The 20578-nt window shown below is 41.4% G+C and overlaps 1 protein-coding gene across 1 annotated transcript in view; it reads left to right on the top strand.

Moving 5' to 3' along the window:
• Nucleotides 1-20578, top strand: part of Kif13b (kinesin family member 13B) — a 139423-nt gene that overhangs the window by 87920 nt on the left and 30925 nt on the right. The window contains exons 20-30 of the mRNA XM_090353682.1: nucleotides 1103-1252; nucleotides 1528-1656; nucleotides 6602-6772; nucleotides 8378-8535; nucleotides 9765-9897; nucleotides 14267-14413; nucleotides 15026-15055; nucleotides 16344-16443; nucleotides 16885-17011; nucleotides 17699-17754; nucleotides 20283-20407. Of these exons, the coding sequence (XP_090209808.1) occupies nucleotides 1103-1252; nucleotides 1528-1656; nucleotides 6602-6772; nucleotides 8378-8535; nucleotides 9765-9897; nucleotides 14267-14413; nucleotides 15026-15055; nucleotides 16344-16443; nucleotides 16885-17011; nucleotides 17699-17754; nucleotides 20283-20407 (1326 nt within the window). The remainder of the gene's footprint in view (nucleotides 1-1102; nucleotides 1253-1527; nucleotides 1657-6601; nucleotides 6773-8377; nucleotides 8536-9764; nucleotides 9898-14266; nucleotides 14414-15025; nucleotides 15056-16343; nucleotides 16444-16884; nucleotides 17012-17698; nucleotides 17755-20282; nucleotides 20408-20578) is intronic.

The following is a 20578-nucleotide window of genomic DNA, read 5'->3' as shown; positions in this document are numbered from 1 at the left end:
TATTCATCCATGGAACATACAGGCTTTTTTCCTGAGAAAAAATAAGAGGTTTAGTACATCCAACTTCTTTTTGTAGTTCATCAGTGTATGCTATTTCTCCCTCTCTCCTTCCCCCCCCCTCTCTTTCTCTCATCAGTCCCAGAGCTTGAACTCAGGGCCTAGGCACTGTCTTCTCAAGCCTAAAGCTGTACCACTTGAGCCACAATACCACTTTCAGCTTTTTCTTTCTTTTTTGGTCGGTTGTAGGACTTGAACTGTGGGCCTGGGCATTGTCCCTGAGCTCTTCAGCTCGAAGCTACAACCCTACCCCTTGAGCTATAGTGCCATTTATGGTTTTCTAGTGGTTAATTGGTGATAAGAGTCTGTACTTTTTAGGTCTGGGCTGCTTTTGAACTGTGATCCTCAGATTTCAGCCTGCTGAGTAGCTAGGATTACAGGTGTGAGCCACCTCACCAGGCTACTTTTGGCTTTTTCTATGTACGTGGTACTGAGGAAATGAACCCAAGTCTTTGTGCATGCTAGGCAACACTTTACCACTAGGCCAAACTCCTGGCTGCTCTCTCTCACTCTCTCTCTTTCTCTCTCTCTCTCTCTGTGTCAGTTGTGGTACTTGAACTCAGGTTCTGGGCACTATCCCTGGGTTCTTTTGCACAAGGCTAGTACTCTAGAACTTTGAGCCATAGTGCCACTTCTAATTTTTGAGGCTTATTGGAGATAAATGTCTCATAGACTTTCCTGCCTGAGCTGGCTTCAAACCGTGATCCTCAGATCTCAGCCTGCTGAGTAGCTGGGAATTCACAAGTGTGAGCCACTGGCACCTGGCTATTTCTCTGTTTGTGGCAAGGTTTTCACATACTATAGGAGAGAAGAAGAGAATAATGCCCTGTTTATTGGGATGGTCCCATCTTAGGTGAAGAACACTGACCACCAGTGCATGTGTGTGCAAATACAGTGCTGAACTTTTATAAGAACTTTATTTCACTGAAACAAGTGTTAAGATACAATGATGAACATTTATAGTAACTTATAATGCTTTAAAAAGTAGATTGAATGCACCTATTTTGTGTGATTAAAAAAGATTTATGTTCCAAATACCTTTCAGGTGATCCGGTCCTACTTGAAGCGTGCTGATCCATTCTATGATGAGCAGGAGAACCACAGTCTCATCGGCGTGGCAAATGTCTTCCTGGAGTCACTTTTCTATGATGTGAAGCTACAGTATGCTGTTCCAATCGTCAACCAGAAGGGAGAGGTTGGCTTCCTCTTTGTGCCTCACTTCCTGCAGGGAGAAGGTGTGGGTGATGGGATCTGGTGCTGCTCTTTAAACACAGAAACATATATGCATGTAGGAATGCCTTGTTTTTTACAGGGCTCAGTCCTTTGAGGACGGAGCAACTGTTGGAAACTAACCTCCAACATTCTCACATACTGATAATCTCAGAACTTGTTTCTGCCTTGGTGGAAAGGTCCTCACAGGAGAATGGCCCAGTCCCCAGAGTCAGCATCTGCTTTGCCTTATCGCTGCAGGTGGCAGGCCGGCTGCATGTGGAGGTGATGCGGCTCAGCGGTGCCATTGCTGAGAGGATCGCAGGAGGGGATGATGCTACAGAGACCAGCTTTGAGAAGGAGTCCCAGGAGAACAAGCTGGTCTGTATGGTAAGTCCAAGCGGGTATTTAGATAATCCATCTTCTTTTACAAAAGTTGAAAGTACTAGCCTCAAAATACATCTATCTTTTGACACTTAGTGTTTGAGGGTTCTATATTTCTAGTACTTTCTCCCTGATACTTTGGATGGGTTTCCTCTTTTCTCTCTGGTCCTTTCAGTTCTGACATTGAACCTGAGTTGGTCTGCAACATTCTGTGGAGAAGTTCAGGTTTCCCATTCCAGTTCCTCCTCTCACTGAGTCTTGTTAAAGGTCGGGGGGGGGGGGGGCTATCCCACCCCAGGCTTGTCCCTCAGCCCTTGATGTGGTCACTCTGCAGTTTCTCTGCTTTCTGCACTCAGTAATTTTGGATATACTGTTCCAGCTTGCCACATTCTCCAATCCTGTTCTGTAATCTTTTATGGGGGGGGCACTTAAGGCATATCTGTTGAGTTTTCCTGATCAGAAATGTATCATGAGTAGAGCTAGGCTCTTGTTTTCCAGTGGCTAATGTTCCATACAGCTAGTGGAAGGCTAAGAGGCTTACACATGTGAACAGAAGCCTCCATGTGATATAAGCCAAATGGTCTGACAGAGCAGGAGCCATGCATTCTGGTACCCAGAGGAGAGATGGTAGCGATTTCTGGAAGATGAGACTCATGCTGAGCCTTCAGGTACCATTCCTGGTTGGCAGTAGGTGGGTTGTACCTTGAAGCAATCCAGACCACATAGCTCATCTGTAAGTAGTTTAATATGTGTCTCCAAAACAGAGGGCCCTTGGAGACTAACATAACCATGATGTCCTTATCAAAAGTTACCTAATTTATTTCTTCTACTCCCCCCATGTGGGGCTTGAGCTCAGGATCTGAGCACTGTCCTTGGACTTTTCTCAAGGCTAGAGCTCTACCACTTGAGCCACAGCACCACTTCCAGCTTTCTATGTATGTGCTACCAAGGAATCGAACCCTGGTCTTCATGCATGCTAGGCAAGTACTCTACCACTAGGCCAAACTCCCGGCCCCAAAAGTTAATTTCTTAACGTCATAAAATAGGCAGTTAGTTTGATATCATCCGTAAGTTCTTTCAATTTCTAGACCCTGACTATGTGTCTTTCTCTTCAGTGCTCAGTCACTCTGAAATGTTTTTATTATAGAAAGGGGGTATTGCCCTATTGTCTGGATTTTGCTGATTATCCTTGGTCAGTGTGTTAAGATGCATTGGATGTGAGTTGTGTTAGATATAAGGATGGTGTAACTGAATTCCATCAGAAGGCTATTTTTTCCTGTAGAAATTAAATAAATTAATTTTTTGGGTGAAGGGAAGAAAATGGGGACAGAAATATGAGAAGGGGTATCAATGTGTGAGAATTAATGCACCTACTTTCTGGCAATTGTAGCTATAACCCCTCATACATTACCCCCACAATAAAAAATTTAAAAATTTAAAAAAAGAAAATAACTAAAGTGGAAAAGGCTTTAGTGATTCAAGTTATAAAACCCTTAAAAAAAAGAAATTGAATGAATTGATTTTTTAAAAGGTGGTTTTGTGTGTGTGTGTGCACGCGCGCACGCGTGCACGCTGGTACTGGGGTTTGAACTCAGACCTTGTGCTTGCTAGATGTGTGCACCATTGTTGTAGCAAAGCCCCTTGCTGTTTTTGGTTTAGTTTATTTTCAGATAGGATCTTGAGGTTTTGTTCAGAGTCTGCCTCCTGTATAGCATATTGTGAGCCACCTTGCCTGGCCTTCAGGCTTTTTTTTTTTTCAGCCTAAATACCATTTAAAAGTTTTAGGTTGAAACATATTTGTATTTTGACCCAATACATTAGTTCCCTTTATTGAAACTGTAATGTTCTATCTTTGGCTGGTGGCACTCCCTTTTACTTGGCATAACCTTGGCTCTCACAGACTGCAACAGTACTTGAGTGTGATAAATCTTCTGGTTTAGTCTATATGTATCCTGTCCCATACCTGAGTTCAGCCATTCTCTAAGGAATCTCTAATCCTTTTGGTGGAAAGTGCTTTTAAGAGGCTGTGTTCTGGGGCCGGGAGTTTGGCCTAGTGGTAGAGTGCTTGCCTAGCATGCACGAAGACCCAGGTTCAATTCCTCAGTACCACATACATAGAAGAAAGCCAGAAGTGGTGCTGAGGCTCAAGTGGTAGAGCTCTAACCTTGAGAAAGTCCAAGGGTAGTGCTCAGGCCCTGACCTCAAGCCCAGGACTGGCAAAATAAAAAGAGGCTGTGTTCTAAAACAAGATGATTGGGAAGGGTTGGGGGGAGGGAAATGGGGACAAAACATGAGAAGGGGTATCAATGTGTAAGAAGTAATGCACCTACTACCTGGCGAATGTAACTGTAAACCCTCTATACATTACCCCGACAATAAAAAATTAAATAAAAAAATAAAAACAATTTTGGAACACTAGGAAAAAGAAAAAAAAAAGCTGTGCTCTATTATGTAGTAGACTATTATGTAACCAGGACAAGGGCAAACACATTGGCTGATAGGTACCGGTGGGAAGATCCCACAGCCTGGAGAGAATCACCAGAAAGGATGTTCCCATAATTAAGGAGAGTGCACACATTAATATTTAAAGTGTCGTTAAGTAAAACTGTGTATTTCAAAGCCCCAGACAACAGCCCTGTTTGCTGTCTTCCTTTTTACTCTTATGGAGCAATTACAGATTGTAGCCTGTGCTACTGACACCTTGTGGTGGTTTTAATATTTGTACACACACATGTGCAGGGATTCCAAACTGATAGATATTCTAGGTATCTAGATAGTCCTCATTCCTGATACTCTTCATTCATAGCAATATAATTCCTCAGAAGTTGCTTGTAGAGGAAAGTCAGTATATTTAATCTTATTAATTTCAGCCGTAAAAGCCAGATTCTTTTTTTTTTTTTTGGTGGGTCATGGGGCCTGAACTCTGGGCCTGGGCACTGTCTCTGAGCTCTTCAGCTCAAGGCTACTGCTCTACCACCTGAGCCATGGTGCCACTTCTGGTTTTCTAGGGTTCATTGGAGATAAGAATCTTACTTTCATGCCAGGCTGGCTTTGAACCATGATCCTCAGATATAAGCCTTCTGAGTAGCTAGGATTACAGACATGAGCCACCAGTGCCCAACCCTCAGATTAATTCTTACAGGGAAAAAAAACTGTCCTCAGATGGAATTCAGTTACAAAGAACTGTGCTTGAACATATATATACTCAGTGCCTGGGCCTGCTCTTATTTCTTCATGAGTGAGGTTGGTCTCACCTAGTATAGTAGGTGAGAAAGCTAAACATAAGATAAATGACAAATTTAAGTAATGATAGAGATTCTGATTAGCTCAAACTCCAGAATCTTCCCACACAGCATCATATGCCTACTGCTTCATCATAAAGAATTATAATACGCATTTATAATTTACATTATAATAATGCAAAAATAATTTAAGATGTTCCATGAGAAATCAGTTGCAGAATGCTTATTCTGCTCAGTTTGATGTGTAATATGTCTTTCAGAGCTTTCTGGGGAATTTTTGTATTGGTGTTTGAGCTTTTTAGAAATCACAGGGAAAAACCGTTTAGAATTGGGTTCCTATATGTTGCCAAGCCACTGAATGCTTGGTGTGGAGAAATATCTGCTTTGTTTGACTTTCTGTGTCCTTAGTAATACTTCCTGAAACATCAGGGTTTCTTTTGTGGTTGAAATATGTGAATTTAGGCCACATAGTCAACTTTATTTTACATTAAATTTATTTCTTATTTATTAGATATGGAATAAATCATGCGTTATGGCTAGGTAAAGAATTTATGACTAATACTCAATTGTGTGAAATTTGACTTAGTTGATCACAACTTCAGAATTTAATTAACTTTAAGATTTAGGGTCATTCTGCATAGTTGGAGTTTTAGACTATCACAGCTTACCACAGAAGCTCAGCTGGATGTTGCTGCCAGAAGAAACACGGGGAGTATTTGTCTGCTTTAAAATCTGTGCAGGCAGTCACATTTGTTCTGGGCGCTGGCTCTGGTTAGGCAGGTGTCTAGCCACACACAGCAGTCTTCTTCTCCAAAGCACGCTTCTTCCAATGCCTGCCTCCCCCTCATCCTGCTGGGAGGCAGTCGGTGATGGTCTGCGCTATCTTCATTTACTCATTTATTTCGTTGTTCTTTCCCCTAGATCTTCAGATAACACATTCTTAAAAGTTCTGGGGAAAGGTGGGCCATGGCTCACACCTGTAATCCTAGCTACTCAGGAGGCTGAGATATGAGGATCAAGGCTCAAAGGCAGCGTAGGCATAAAAGGACCTGAAACTCTTTCTTATCTCCAGTTAACCCTAGAAAATGGGAAATGGGGTTTGGCTCAAGGGTAAGGTGGTAACCTTGAGCTGAAGAGCTCAGGGACAATGCCCAAGCCCAGGGGTAGGGTGGTAGCCTTGAGCTTGAAGAGCCCAGGGACCAGCACCCAGGCTGAGTTCAAGCCCCATGACCCATCAAAAAAAACTCAGGAAAAAAAAATACCAGTATTTCTTATTGAGAAGCTTTATACTTCAAATATCAAGTAGATGTTTTGCTCTTCACATACTTTGATTTTGTTCATTTGTTGTAGTTAATAGTTCTGTTCTTTGCCATATCTCATATTTATGATGCATGTTGCCAAATGGTATTGATGTCTGAGAACTTTTTCCTTTTGACTCCATGTTGACGATTACGTTCTTACTATGTTCTAAGAAACTAGAATTTAGATGTTGATCTGCCTCCATTGCCCTCTATCAAGCTTCCTGCTAGGTATGACAACCAGATTTACCATTTCTTATATGGTGACACAGTCCCAGAGAGAATGGGATGTGACCAAAGTAGGCCAGCAGTTATATTCATCTACCCATAGACAGTCAGAACAGGAAGCTGCATCTCAGACTCCCATACTTCTTTGACTCCACCATAAACAGAGCCTTCTTATCCCCACAGGTGAAAATCCTCCAAGCCACAGGGTTGCCGCAGCATCTGTCCCACTTTGTGTTTTGCAAATACGACTTCTGGGATCTGCAGGAGCCAGTGATAGTTGCCCCGGAAGTTGATGCCTCCTCCTCTCCCATCAGCAAGGAGCCTCAGTGCATGGTTGTTTTTGACCATTGCAGTGTGAGTTTGCTTACTAACTCGGACTCATGTTTAACCAAGTTAAAAGGGAACCTTATTTTTCTGAATAATTTTACATCAATATATTTCTTGGATGGAGTCAAAGTGTACTTACTGTGTCCAAGATCAAAAGTTCACAATTTGGTTTAAAACAGAAACAAAAGTGAGTATTTACATGTGTGTGCTCTTCTCTATGTGACATCTGCATTTTGTATGAGGTTGCTGGAGAAACTTTTGTAGGAAAAAGTTAAGAAAGCAGTGTCATAGTGAAAATGAAGCTAACAGACAAGGCATTGCTCTATTGAGTGCAGATGTTTTGCCTGACATTTTATTCACCTTACTGGTGATACTGGATTCAAGAACTTTTTTCAACTAAAGAAACCATTCTCTTATGACAGCAGAGCCTGGCCTAGCAGGTTCCAGAATCTTTTGTGCTACCATGCCACACTTGATTTCTTCTTTTTCAAGAGCAAAGTTTTTTCCTAACCTGTTTAAAATACACATGTATCTTTAGTTTATCAAAGATAGACAGAGAAAGTGGGGGAGATGCTACCCAAGATGAGAAATTCTGTGACTTTATATAATAAGTTGTTTAAGAGTGAAATCCTAATTGCAAAATGCTGTCTTATGATGATGGACTGTTCTTAAAAGTTAGTGATTTTGGCAGGGAGTTTGGCCTAGTGGTAGAGTGCTTGCCTAGCACGCATGAAGACCTAGGTTCAATTCGTAGGTATTACATACATAGAAAAAAAGCCAAAAGTGATGCTGAGGCTCAGTGGTAGAGCTCTAGCCTTGAGAAAGTCCCAAGGACAGTGCTCCGGCCTTGAGCTCAAGCCCAGGACTGGCAAAAAAAAAAAAAAAAAGTGATTTCTTTTTTGTCACTGGTGATCATTATTTCCAGTCTCATTATTAGAGATTAGCTTAGTAAAAACTAGAAAAAAATTGCAACATACTAGTCTCTTATTACATGTAGTAACTTATATCAAGACACGATAGATAATATTTGCAATGGCAGCATTGCTTAATACCATTACTTTGAAAAATAGCTCCAGAACATTGCTAAGAAAATAGAATACAAGCCAGGCATGGTGGCTTAGGCCTGTAATCCTAACTACTCAGGAGACTGAGATCTGAGGGTCTCAATTCAAAGCCAGCCTGGGCACTAAAGTCTGTGAGACTCTTGTCTCCAGTTAATCACTAAAAAATGGGAAGTGGGGCTGAGGCTCAAAGGGTAGGGCAGTAGCCTTGAGCTGAAGAGTTCAGGAACAGCACCCAAGCCAGAGTTCAAGCCCTACAATAGCCAAATAAATAATAATAATAATAATAATAATAATAATAATAATATAGTGCTGGTTGAGTACACCAGACTTCAAAAATGAAATTTAAAAAATTTAGGGTTACAGTTGTTTTTAAAGGCAATAACTCTAATCCATCTGAATACACGTTGTTGGTGTTAGATGATAGTTCTATTCTATAATGAAGATGTTTTGTTTTCTGTTTCTTTCCTCTATGATATGATTAAAACCATAATTTGGAGTTAAAAAGACTGATGAGAATAGGCCTAAGTAAGCATAAGATGACCAACCAGACTTTGCTGTTGTGATTCAGGAGTTTTCTGTGAACATCACTGAAGACTTCATTGAACATCTTTCGGAAGGAGCATTGGCGATTGAAGTCTACGGTCATAAAATGACTGATCCCCGGAAAAACCCAGCTCTATGGGATCTGGGAATCATTCAGGCAAAAACACGAAGTCTCCGGGACAGGTGAATGTTAGATATCCAGCAGGTTCTATTTACAATTTTATGAACTAGAGATGAATACTGTCATTTATAAAGGCATGTGCCATTTCCTGAGCACTGTCAAGCTCTACGTATAACTCATAGTAGAACTTCTTTAGAGAGGTGAACTTTGAAGAGTGGTAGAAGAAACAATATAACACAGATACATGACTGGAATGTTAAAGTACTTACAAGCACAAGGCTCTGTCTGCATTCAGTCCCCATTACTGTGAAAAAAGGAAACAATGAAATGAACTTTTTGAAGGGCAACTTATCACTGTGACCTATTTCTAACTAATTGGCCATAGAAATGGATAGGGATCTCTGGTAGTGCTTGTGTTTGTGTTATAGCTCCCATCCTTGGAGAGCCATCACTGACGGGAGTAGTTAGCCTTGCTTGTTGACTTGGAAGAGTTAAAAAGGGAACAACAGAAATAGAAGATTTTTTTCCTTTTATCTAATTATAGATGAGACCAGATTTTCTTTTTTTGCATCTAGAAAGTTTTAGCAACTCCTAAATTAGATAGCAAGATTTTTTTTTCTTGATTCTCTTACTGACCTGAGAAAAGATACTTGTCAAATCAATGACGCATATGGCACTGTTTTTATCTATGAGAAGATAATCCTGGAACTTGCCTTTGTACATTTGATCAGAATGTTCCAGTTATCAAATAACCATGTTGAAATAGATTTGTCATTATGTCTTTCTGAACAGAATAGAGGCATGATGGACTTAAGGTGTAGCTCAGTAGTAGAATAAGACTACAGGTTCAATTCTCAGGTTTTTCCCCTCATAAAAAAAATAGTGAACAGGCCAGGAGTTTGGCCGAGTGGTTAAAGTGCTTGCCTAGCATGCACGAAGACCCGGGTTCGATTCCTTGGTACCACATACATAGAAAAAAGCCGGAAGTGGTGCTGAGGCTCAAGTGGTAGAGCTCTAGCCTTGAGAAAGTCCAAGGACAGTGCTCAAGCCCTGAGCTCAAGCCCAGGACTGGCAAAAAAAAAAAAAAAATAGTGAACAATAAAAACCCCAGAAAGTTGGTTTGTTGTTGTATTTGTCAGTGTGTGCTTGCATGTTTCTAACTGACTACTGTCCATCCCACCCATTACTCTGTTTAGAAGTTATTTTCATGGCTAAGTCCCATGTGTAGATCCCTAAACAACCTGTATTGATGGAAATGTCTGATCTTCCAAGAACGTCAACTATTTCCTAGGTGGAGTGAAGTCACCAGGAAGCTGGAATTCTGGGTTCAAATCTTGGAGCAGAATGAGAATGGTGAATACTGTCCTGTAGAAGTGACTTCTGCAAAGGATGTTCCAACAGGAGGGGTTTTTCAGCTCCGACAGGTAACAAACAAGATTTCAAATATTTGTGTGACTTTCTTTGGCATCAGAAGCTTTAATACTAGCTCCCCCGCCCCCCATTTATTGCTTCAATATAGTCAGGGCCTTATGGTCTGGTTCTACCTTTTCATTCATGGCTGATGTTCTACTACTTGAACCACATTTCCAGTTCTGGCTTTATGCTGGTTAATTTTGTCTGTCTGGGCTGGCTTCAAATTTCAATTCTTAGATTTCAGACTCCTGAGTAGATAGGATTATAGACATTGAGTCATTAGTGCCTGACACAATACCAACATTTTCTTAAAAGAATAGTTGATAATGAAACCTAGACTGGTCAAGTGCTTCTGTTAGAGTTTAAGAAAAGCTTAGAAATTCGAATCATAGGACACAGTATAAATATATTAAGCAACATTAGCTTGGGAATATGAGGAGAAACAGCAAGGTGGAATAAATCACCAGTTAAGAGGCGAGCAGGCCAGGGGTCAGGTTCGCCTTTTGGTGTCCTGGCTATATCAGGAACCCTTTTCTTCACCTGGATGTGGAGATGATGGTGTGTAGAGAGGTGCTACATATGAAGCACAGTGCTTGTGGAAGTGAAGGTGTTATGTAGTATGGCTGAGTAGATAGAAGTACATGCACCCCAGGTGTGTCTCAGCCTCTCAGTTTGCATGGACAAGCAACAGCAAGAAAGAAAATTTCTAGTGCAGTTTGCATCAGTGATTTGGAAATACTTTTTTTTTTTTGTGGGTCATGGTTCTTGAACTTGGCCTGCATGCTGTCTCTGAGCTCTTCAACTCCAAGCTACCACTGTACCCCTGGGCCTGGGCGTTGTTCTTGAGCTGAAGAGCTACTGCCCTACTCTTGAGCCACGCCCTACTTCCCATTTTGTTTTCTAGAGGTTAAGAGTCTCAGGTCCTTTTGTGTCTGGGCTGGAACCTTGATCCTCATATCTCAGCCTCCTGAGTAACTGGGATTATAGGCGTGAGCCAACACACCTGGCTTGGAAATACTTCTTTTGCTGTGTTTTGCATGCATCTGACACTTAGTATAGTCCCAACTTTTATGAGTTTTTATACTTTAAAACAATAATAAAATTATTTGAATATCACTAGGAAATCAATGTTAAAAGTATTCAAAGAAAATACAAGAAAAGGTTAAATGAAAGGAATGTTTGCTTACTATTTAAGTTTCTGAATGTTTTAGAATGAGGAAGATGGTAAGTACTTACTTCTGACCCCAGCAAATGAATTTGGCCCATGCATTCATGTATGGGCAAGGACTTGAGAACAAAAGAAATGTGTTTAAATTACCGTGTGACACATATCCAGAAAACAGAATCCTTTGGGTGTGAAGAGCATCCTTTTCCGTGCATCTTTAAAATAAATACATGTCTGGATGCCTTAGAAATTCCTCTCTTTCCAGGCACTGGTGGCTCACACTTGTAATCCTAACTACTTAGGAGGCTGAAATCTGATGGTTGCAGTTCAAAGCCAGCTCAGACAGGAAAGTCTCTAATTGGATACTCTCATCTCCAATTAATTACCAGAAAAACCTGAAGTTGTGCTGTTGCTCAAAGTGGTAGAGTGCTAGCCTTGAGCAAAAGTTGCTCAGAGACCAGCCCCCAGGCCCTGAGTTCAGGCCCCACTATTGACCAAAAAGAAAACAAGAAAAAAAAAATCATCTCCTGTTTTATCTTCTTAAAAAGAAAAAAAAAAGAAATTCATTTCCCAGAAGCCTGGCCAAATGATTTTCTACAGTTTCCCCCTCACCTGGATATTTTCACGTTTGTGACATGTAGGTGACACCTTTTTACTAAAGTGTTCAGAAGTGTCATCTTTGGTTTCTCAGGAAGGCTGTTATGAAGCCTGTGAGCCTTCACTGAGATGTCCACCTGGTTAGAATAAATGCTCAGAACTAGAATAGAGTACTTGTATATGCCTAGGGTGCCAGAAGAAATAGTAGCAGGATGTGGCAGCTGGTTGAAAGGGCCTTGGACGCCAGACTTACCCGAGTTTAATGTGCTTGACAATGGGGATACATTGCTGTTTGTTGTTTGTGCTGGTACTGTGGCTTACTTGCTCATGGCTGGCAATTGCTCACTTGAGTATGGCTTTTTGTGATTAATTGAAGGTTGAGTCTTACAAGTTTTTCTTCCCTGGCTGAGATCTGAAGATTACAGTTCAAAGCCAACCTAGATAGGAAAGTCTGTGAGACTCTAGTCTCTAGTTACCAGAAAAACTGGAAGTGGAGAGCTGTGGCTGAAGTATTAGAGTATTAGCTTTGACCACAAAAGCTCAGTGATAGCATTTAGGCCCTGGGTTCTAGCCCTAGCACTGATGCATGCTCGCACACAAATAATGGTGTTTCCTAAATATACAAAGTCTCACAGTATTCATTCTCAGCTAGACAAGTCTCTTCTGATCAGTTTATTTTGTACTTCTCAAACAGTTCTTATTCTTGGATAAGGGCCCTGACTCCAATATAGCATTGATTCTTACTTCTTTGTTTTTTTTGTTGGTACTTGGGCTTGAACTCAGGGCCTGGGTGCTGTTCCTGAGTTGAGCCACAGCACCATTTCTGGTTTTCTGGTGGTTCATTGGAGATATGAGTCTCATAGACTTTCCTGCCTGGCTGTCTTTGAACTGAGGTCCTCAGATCTCAGCCTCCTGAATAGCTAGGATTACACGTGTGAGCCACCAGAATCCAGCTGACCTCCTTATTACTAAACACCCCCCCTCCCTGTCTCTTTCTTTCTTCTTTCTTTTTTTCTGTTGTGGAGCTTGAACTCTAGGCCTGGGAGTTGTCACTGAGCTCCTTAGCTCAAGGCTACCTCTCTACCACCTGAGCCACAGCTCCACTTCTGATTTTTCTGGTGGTTAACTGGAGATAAGAGTCTCCTGGACTTTTGTGCCCAGGCTGGCTTTGAACTGTAATCCTCCGATCTCAGCCTCCTGAGTGGCTATGATTACAAGCATGAGACACCCCCGCCCAACTAACTTGCTTTTTCTTAAAAGTAGATTGTATACTGGCTTTGGTAGTCTGCTGCTTAACCAAGTTATTTTTGTTTTGTTTTTTCCCCAGTCCTGAAGCTTGAACTGAGGACTTGGGCACTCACTATACCTGAGCTTCTTTTGCTCAAGGCTGGCTGGCATTGTACCACTTGAGCCACACCACCACTTTTGGCTTTTTCTGTTTGTGGTACAGAGGACTCAAAACCAGGGTTTCATGCATGCTAGGCAAAGCACTCTGCCACTAAGCCACATTCCCAGCCGGTCATGTATTTTTCTGCAATATATTTTTCTGCACCAATACTTTAATGCTTATAAAATATTCTATGTTCATGTCTCAGTTTAAGTTTACTTTATCTATTTTTTGTTTTTCTTCACATGTTTAAAGTATGTATAATTATTAGAAGATGTCCCTAGAAAGTAGAATTACTGGAACAAAGGATTTATTTATTTATTTATTTATTTATTTGCTGGTGTTAGGGCTTGAACTCAGGGCCTTGATGCTATCCCTGAAGTCCTTTTGTGCTCAAGGCTAGTGCTCTGCCACTTGAGCCACAGCACAACTTCTGGCTTTTCCTGGGTATTTTATTGGAGATAAGAGTCTCACGAACTCTTCTGCCCATGCTGTCTTTGAACCATGATCCTCAGATCTTATTCTCCTGAGTACTTAGGATTACAGACATGAGCAACTAGCGCCTGGCTGATAATCGTATTTTTAAGTCAGAGAAAGCACGTATCAGTTTACATTTGTGCCTCACTCTGTGACATTATTTGTTTCATGAATTTTGGTTGATAGCAGAAATTGCCTTTTCCAAATATAAATTTGTAGTTTGGCAAATGAAAATAAAATTATATCTGTTTGATTTTTATTTATTGGATTATTAAGCTAGAGATATATTTGCATTTTCTCTCTTACAATGATGTAAGATTTCTTCTAAGAACTATATAAACCTTGGGGGCTGGGAGTTTGGCCTAGTGGTAGAGTGCTTGCCTAGCATGCAGGAAGACCCGGGTTCAATTCCTAGGTACCGCATATATAGAAAAAAAAGCCAGAAGTGGTGCTGAGGCTCAAGTGGTAGAGCTCTAGCCTTGAGAAAGTCCAAGGACAGTGCTCAGGCCCTGAGCTAAGGCCCAGGACTGGCACCAAAAAAAAAAAGAAATATATAAAGCCTTATTTTCATTCTTTCTGATTTTACTTGTATAAAAGTTTTCTTGACTAGTTTCAAATTTTCATTTTTGTATTTAACGTTTATAAGGTAGGTGAATTTGTCTCCAAAGTCTGATGTTTTTCTCAACATTAGTCTGTAGGGGGCTCCCTAAACCAAAATTTGGGAAGTCCAGACTGAAAATTATCTGTAACCCAGGGGCAGTCCCGACGAGTTCAAGTTGAAGTGAAGTCTGTGCAAGAGTCTGGGACCTTACCGCTGATGGAAGAGTGCATATTGTCAGTTGGGATTGGTTGTGTGAAAGTTAGACCCCTCCGATCCCCTAGGATTCACGAGACCGTCCATGTAAGTTTTGTGTGTGTGCATGTGTGCATGTGCACGTGCTTATTGAAAGACAAAACCAGACTTAGTCCTTTGGAGCCTGTCAGAACATGACTTTCAGTGAACAGTTCTGTCAGAACCCCTTCATTTCCTTTCAACATCTTCGGGGCATGGCATTTTTGTGGAATCTGAGCCATACTGTCATCCCTGGCTTTGCTCTGGGATGTAGAGAGTTAAAGCCTCTGAGTCTTTTAACTCCACTGTGTCTAATAGTGATTAACCTCCTCTTCCCTGCCCCCATCCCCCTCCTGCAGACACCTCCCACTGTCTTGTGAAGACTCTTTGCCAGCAGGTGTTTGATTTTCCCTGGTGAGTGGGACTGTGAGCCCAGCAGGAAAAGCATTGTACTGGCTCTCAAAAAGGTCAAAAGAGTGCTCTTCAGTTCCCTTAAGAAGCTGGCGATCTTGCCAGCTTCCTGACAACTCTGAGGCTGAGGGTGGATGGTCCAGGGCATAGTATCAATTAAATTAGAAGACACAAACTGAGGAAAGATTGCATTTGTGTAGTGTAGCATAGCCTGATTCTTGGATAAATACTTGGATTCTACTCTATATGTTTTTTCTTTTTTTCTTTTAGGAAGTGGAGGAGGATATGGACAGCTATCAGGTAATTGAACACTCATTAGTTCATCAAACCATCTTGAAGAAAGTACTTAAATAGTCTGTGCTCTGGTTGTACTGTTAATACATAATTTTGATTCAAATACTGCTTTTTTCCCCTAAACTAAACAGATTAGGAACAGTGAGTATTGTGTCACAAACTTTAGGGGAAGGCCTGTTAGGATCAGATGGCTCCCTCAAAGGCCATGTCTCCTTGAACACTCCCTGAGCTGCGCCAGCCACCCCGTCTCCCCAGAGTGAGGTCAGGCTGAAGAGTTTCACATAGGTGAAGCCGGGTCTCCTTCAGTGATACTTCCTGGAGTCGTAGAGGGGCTGTGTAGTGCTTCTCTTTCCTTCTCCTGTTTGCCAGTTTGTTGATATCTGCGACATTTCATCTTGTTAGTCATCATTTAGGACTGCCCAAGCTCTTTGGAGCCTGATTATGTCATCCAGTGTAGTCACTCTCCTGGTTTTGCATCATTCTAATTTGATAGAAATGTCTGCCTTCCTATAAGTCACTGATAAAAACATCGTATCAGATGGGTTAAATGTAGAGTTCTATGGCACAACAATAGAGACTTCTTTTGAGCTGACATTATTCCATTAATCGCTGGCCTTTGGATGTGATATTTTAGTCCTCTGTGATTTCCCTCAAAGTGGATGCAGTGCACGTTTCTCCATCTTGTCCACAAGAATGTCATAGGCTATTTGGTTAAGTGCCCTGGTGAAATCCAGACACACAGCATCTGCAACATTCCACTGACCTACCCTGTCTCCTAATCTCATTACGTAGGAAATGAGGTCAGCTGGTAGTGCTTGCAGGTGTTGACTGGTAGTGGTGTTAGTCTATCAATAACAACCAGTATCTCGCCTCATCCCCAATGCCTAAAATACGCAAAAATGCTGGAGAGAAGTCTTCACATCTTTTGCCTTCAGGAGCCTAGAAAGACATGGAGAAGGCTGTGGTTATAAAATCTGAAGCATTCTTCTGGTGATTCCAAGATATATAAATCTGAGGATTTTAAAAAATACAATTTGTTGGTTCTGTCTAGCAAAGAGATCGTATAGATCTTTGTTGCTAGTTCTTGGATTTTTACTCCCTGAACCATTAGCACTAAAACATGTTTTATGTATCAGAGGATGCTTCTTGAATTGCTAGTGACTGGTGGCACTAATAAATTACTACATATTATGTTCATTTTCAAATCTTGTTCTGGGGTTAAGTAGGATAGAGTATTAGTCTCCAATTCTGATTACTCTCTGGGCATTATATTGAATGGTTCTCCTTGTTTCAGGATCGGGATTTAGAGAGACTGCGCAGAAAATGGCTCAATGCATTAACAAAACGCCAGGAGTATTTGGACCAACAACTGCAAAAGCTTGTCAGTAAACATGGTAGGAAAAGCAAATGATATTCTCCTCTCTCCATCCCATTGGTAGCCACCTGAGTTGAGATGCCAGCTGTGGGATGGCAAGAACTTATGCATGTTTTTCCTGGTTTATTCTCTGGCTTTCAGAAAACATGTATAGATGTAATGGTGTCTTGGTGTACCCCCATCCCACTCAAAGAAAGATGTGCAAAGCACATGTCACCCCTCAAAGATAACTGGAAGAGGTTCTGGCATCTCGTCTGCAGTGTCCAGGGCTCTGGTGACCATCAGGTGCCCATGGCATCGCCCAGCTGACCCTGGCCCATAGAGTCCATTCATCAGCAGTAGTGTCTACTTGCAGTCGAGTGACTGAAATGGAGGCAGAGCCAGTGCTTTCTCAGAAGGGATGTGGGAACAGCAAGTGCCATGTCTGGGTCTGACCCTCTTCCTCTTCCTGATGTTCTAGATAAAACAGAAGATGACGCTGACCGTGAGGCACAGCTCCTGGAGATGCGATTGACTCTCACTGAGGAAAGGAACGCAGTGATGGTCCCCTCCGCTGGCAGTGGCATCCCAGGGGCACCAGCAGAGTGGTAGGACCTTTTACCATTTTTCCTTGGCTTGGAGTGCTCAGTATTCTCTGTAGTGCTGGTTGGCTTTAGTGTGTGATGTAATCAGTTGAAGATACATAGGTATTCTGAGAGTAGAGTTGTTTGAAAGAAACTGCTAAATTATTTTCATGGGCTGAATAAATAGGTTTTATTAATAAAACTGTTTTATTAATAATGTTATTAGCCAAAGTAATTAAGATTTCTGAGAACTTAAATCAATATTTAGTACTGGTACACTTAGCATTAAAAATCAGTTAATATCTTAATTACTTGGATCATTCCTTCATCTCAAAGATGTTCAGTTAAGAAACTGGAATCTTTTCCAGGTTTTGGTTTGGGGGCTAGCTGAAACTGTGCTGTCAGCAAATGTTCTCTGCTACTTGATAGAAAGTAAAGATAGTAAGTTAAGCCACACAGAGCCCCTAAGTATGTCATTTAATAAGAAAGTTTAAATGGGGCTTTACTGAGAGCAGGTAAGTGGGCATGTGAAACTGAGTTTCAGTGTCTGAGCATCTAAAGCGGTTCTTATAGGTAAGTCTTTCACATTAAATGGTACTGAAACCAATGCCTGACACCATGTTGCCTGGACTATAGTGTCCCTGAGTGTCCCAAAGTGTATGCTACTTGAGTTGGCTGGACTTGAGATGACATTCGTCCTTCCTGTTTTAGGACCCCGGTGCCTGGGATGGAAACTCACATTCCAGTTATTTTCCTTGACCTAAATGGTAAGTTAGAAGGATTTTCTGAAGGCTTACCCTGAAAAACTAGTGTCTAAATTAAACTTAGCCTCTAATCAAGTGTGTTTCTAGACAACTTGTCATCATAAGGTTAGTGCCTCACTTTTTGCAAGCCCTGAATTTACAACAGCAACAAGGAATGACATCCCACAGTTCATTGCTGCAGACATAGTTCTCTGCATATGCTTTCTGTCGTCATCCACCTAAGCCAGTACTAATGTTTTTTTTTTTTTTTTTTGCCAGTCCTGGGCTTTGGCTCAGGGCCTGAGCCCTGTCCTTGGACTTTCTCAAGGCTAGAGCTCTACCACTTGAGCCTCAGCACCACTTCCGGCTTTTTTCTATGTAGGTGGTACCAAGGAATCAAACCCGGGTCTTCGTGCATGCTAGGCAAGCACTCTACCACTAGGCCAAATTCCAGGCCCAGTACTAATGTTTTTTATGTGCTTAATTCTTTTTTTTATTGTTAGGAAAATGTGTAGAGGGATTACAGTTACATTCGTCAGGTAGTAGGTACATTACTTCTCACACATTGATATCTCTTCTCATGTTTTTGTCCCCATTTCTTTCCCCCTGCCCCCTCCCAGTCATCTTGTTTTCCCTCCTTCCCTTCCCTATTTCAAATGAACAAATAAATGTCTATACAATATACCAGGTAACAAAGTCAGATACAATAACAATATGAGATTAACCAAAGGGCAACATAAGAGAAATAACATAGTACATTAAGAACAACAATCACACAAGATAAAGCTCTTGTTTCCACATCTTAGAGTTCCTTTCATTTAGTCTCATCCTATATGACCTTATGCACCTAGGTTTTGAGCTGTTGTAATCCTCTGCTAGGAGAGTCCTAGATGTATACTAATTATTACAAATGAGGGAAACATTGAACCTGTGTTCCTTTGGGTCTGGCTTACTTCACTTAATATTTTTCCCACATCTTTCTATTTCCGTACAAATGGGGTAATGGTCTTTCTGATGGCAGCATAGAATTCTATTGTGTATAAGTACCACATCTTCTTGATCCATTCATCTACTGAGGGGCCTCTGGGTTGGTTCCATATCTTTGCTATGGTAAATAGTACTGCAATGAACATCGTTGTGCTAGTGGATTTAGTATGTCCTTGTTTTTGGACGTTTGGGTCAATGCCTAGTAGTGGAATAGCTGGGTCATAGGGGAGCTCTGTGTTTAGTCTTTTGAGGAATTGCCATACTGCTTTCCAGAGTGGTTGCATGAGTTTACACTCCCACCAACAGTGTAGTAGTGATCCCTCCTGGCCACATCTCCACAAGCATGTGTTGTTAATAGATTTCTTGATCCTGGCCATTCTAACTGGAGTGAGGTGGAATCTTAGACTTGTTTTGATTTGCATTTCTTTTATGGCCAGAGATGTGGAGCATTTCTTCATGTGTCTATATGCCATTCTGTGCTTAATTCTTAAGTCAGGAATTCTCTCTGGAATAATAACTTGTGGTAGCAATAGCATTGTTTTTTTTCTGGTGTTTTCTTAGCATTATTTAATGAATTTCTCACTTTTTTCTGAGCTATTGTACATTCATTTTTTGTTTTTGTAAATAATTTGTTTTCCTGACCCCTCTCCCCAATATACTCACTCTATGGGAGGGAAAATAGAAAATAAAAGGTTCAATTAAAGAGCTAAAATGTAAAAGTCATCAGCTAAGTTCCTAAAACATCTGCAGCAGAACGGTGTGCTAAATTGGGGAGTTTGGATGGGTTGAGTAAAAGTGAAAGTGAGCTGTGATGTTTGAGGTAATCAGCATTTTATATCCCTGAGCTCACACATGTGCACACACAGAATCAGAGAGTGATTCAGGAGCACTATAAATGTCTTTCTGTCCATCCAGTGGGATGGTGATGTTTATTTTTAACTGTTGCTGCAAAGCCCCACCCTACTTGGTTGTGTTCTTGAGCCTTGGAGGCCAAGGGTGACTGGCCCATTCTTACATTAAGTTTTCTAGGTAGATGAGGGGTTGTGTATGGGGTGAGAAACTGGAAAACAGAAAGAGGGATTTTTCTGGATATATGACGAATTGATCATGCCTTGGCTCAGCACTCTACATGTTCTTGAGCCACCTACGCCAACTTGAGATGGGTGTGGAGTTGGGAGGTTGTGCTTGGGACTAGGTGACCACAGCACTATGGTGTGGTGTCTAGCTGGGGTTTTACTTCACTCCCAGAGCCTGTGAGACTTGTCTGTCAAGGAGCTGAAATTGTTTCCCTTATTTCTTAGGAAAAGGGGAGAATATGGATCATTGCATCCTATGTAGCCTCTTGGGCATCAGCTCTGTTTGCCATCTATGTGAAATGGGTATAAAGGCAGCAGTTTAAGATAATTTCTTGAGATGCTTTCTAAGATCTGTGAACTATTAAATGGTCATCATTAGTGGCAGGTGAGATTGAAGAACAAACGCAAATGAAATTTAAGACAGAAGTGATGAATTAGCACACTGAAATTTAGCTGGTGGTGTTTGCAATGGAATGTCTTTGCTTTCAGCGGACGATTTCAGCTCTCAGGATAATCTTGACGACCCAGAAGCCGGTGGATGGGATGCTACCCTGGCGGGAGAGGAGGAGGACGAGTTCTTTGAACTGCAGATTGTGAAGTACCATGACGGAGAGGTAAGGCAATAGGTCTGGGGATGATCTGATAAAAAGTCATTTCCTCAGCCTTTTCCTCAGCCTTTGAAACAGCTGGCAGGATAATCATTTTAGCACTTACATTTCTCCACATATGGAAATAAAAACCTGTCATTATGACTTCCAGAAAGAGTGGAACTTGACCTTTCCTTT

Source organism: Megascapheus bottae, chromosome 20 (assembly GCF_031878675.1).
Source record: "Megascapheus bottae isolate mThoBot1 chromosome 20, mThoBot2.hap1, whole genome shotgun sequence".
NCBI lineage: Eukaryota > Metazoa > Chordata > Mammalia > Rodentia > Geomyidae > Megascapheus > Megascapheus bottae.
This window is presented reverse-complemented; position numbering and strand designations above follow the sequence as displayed.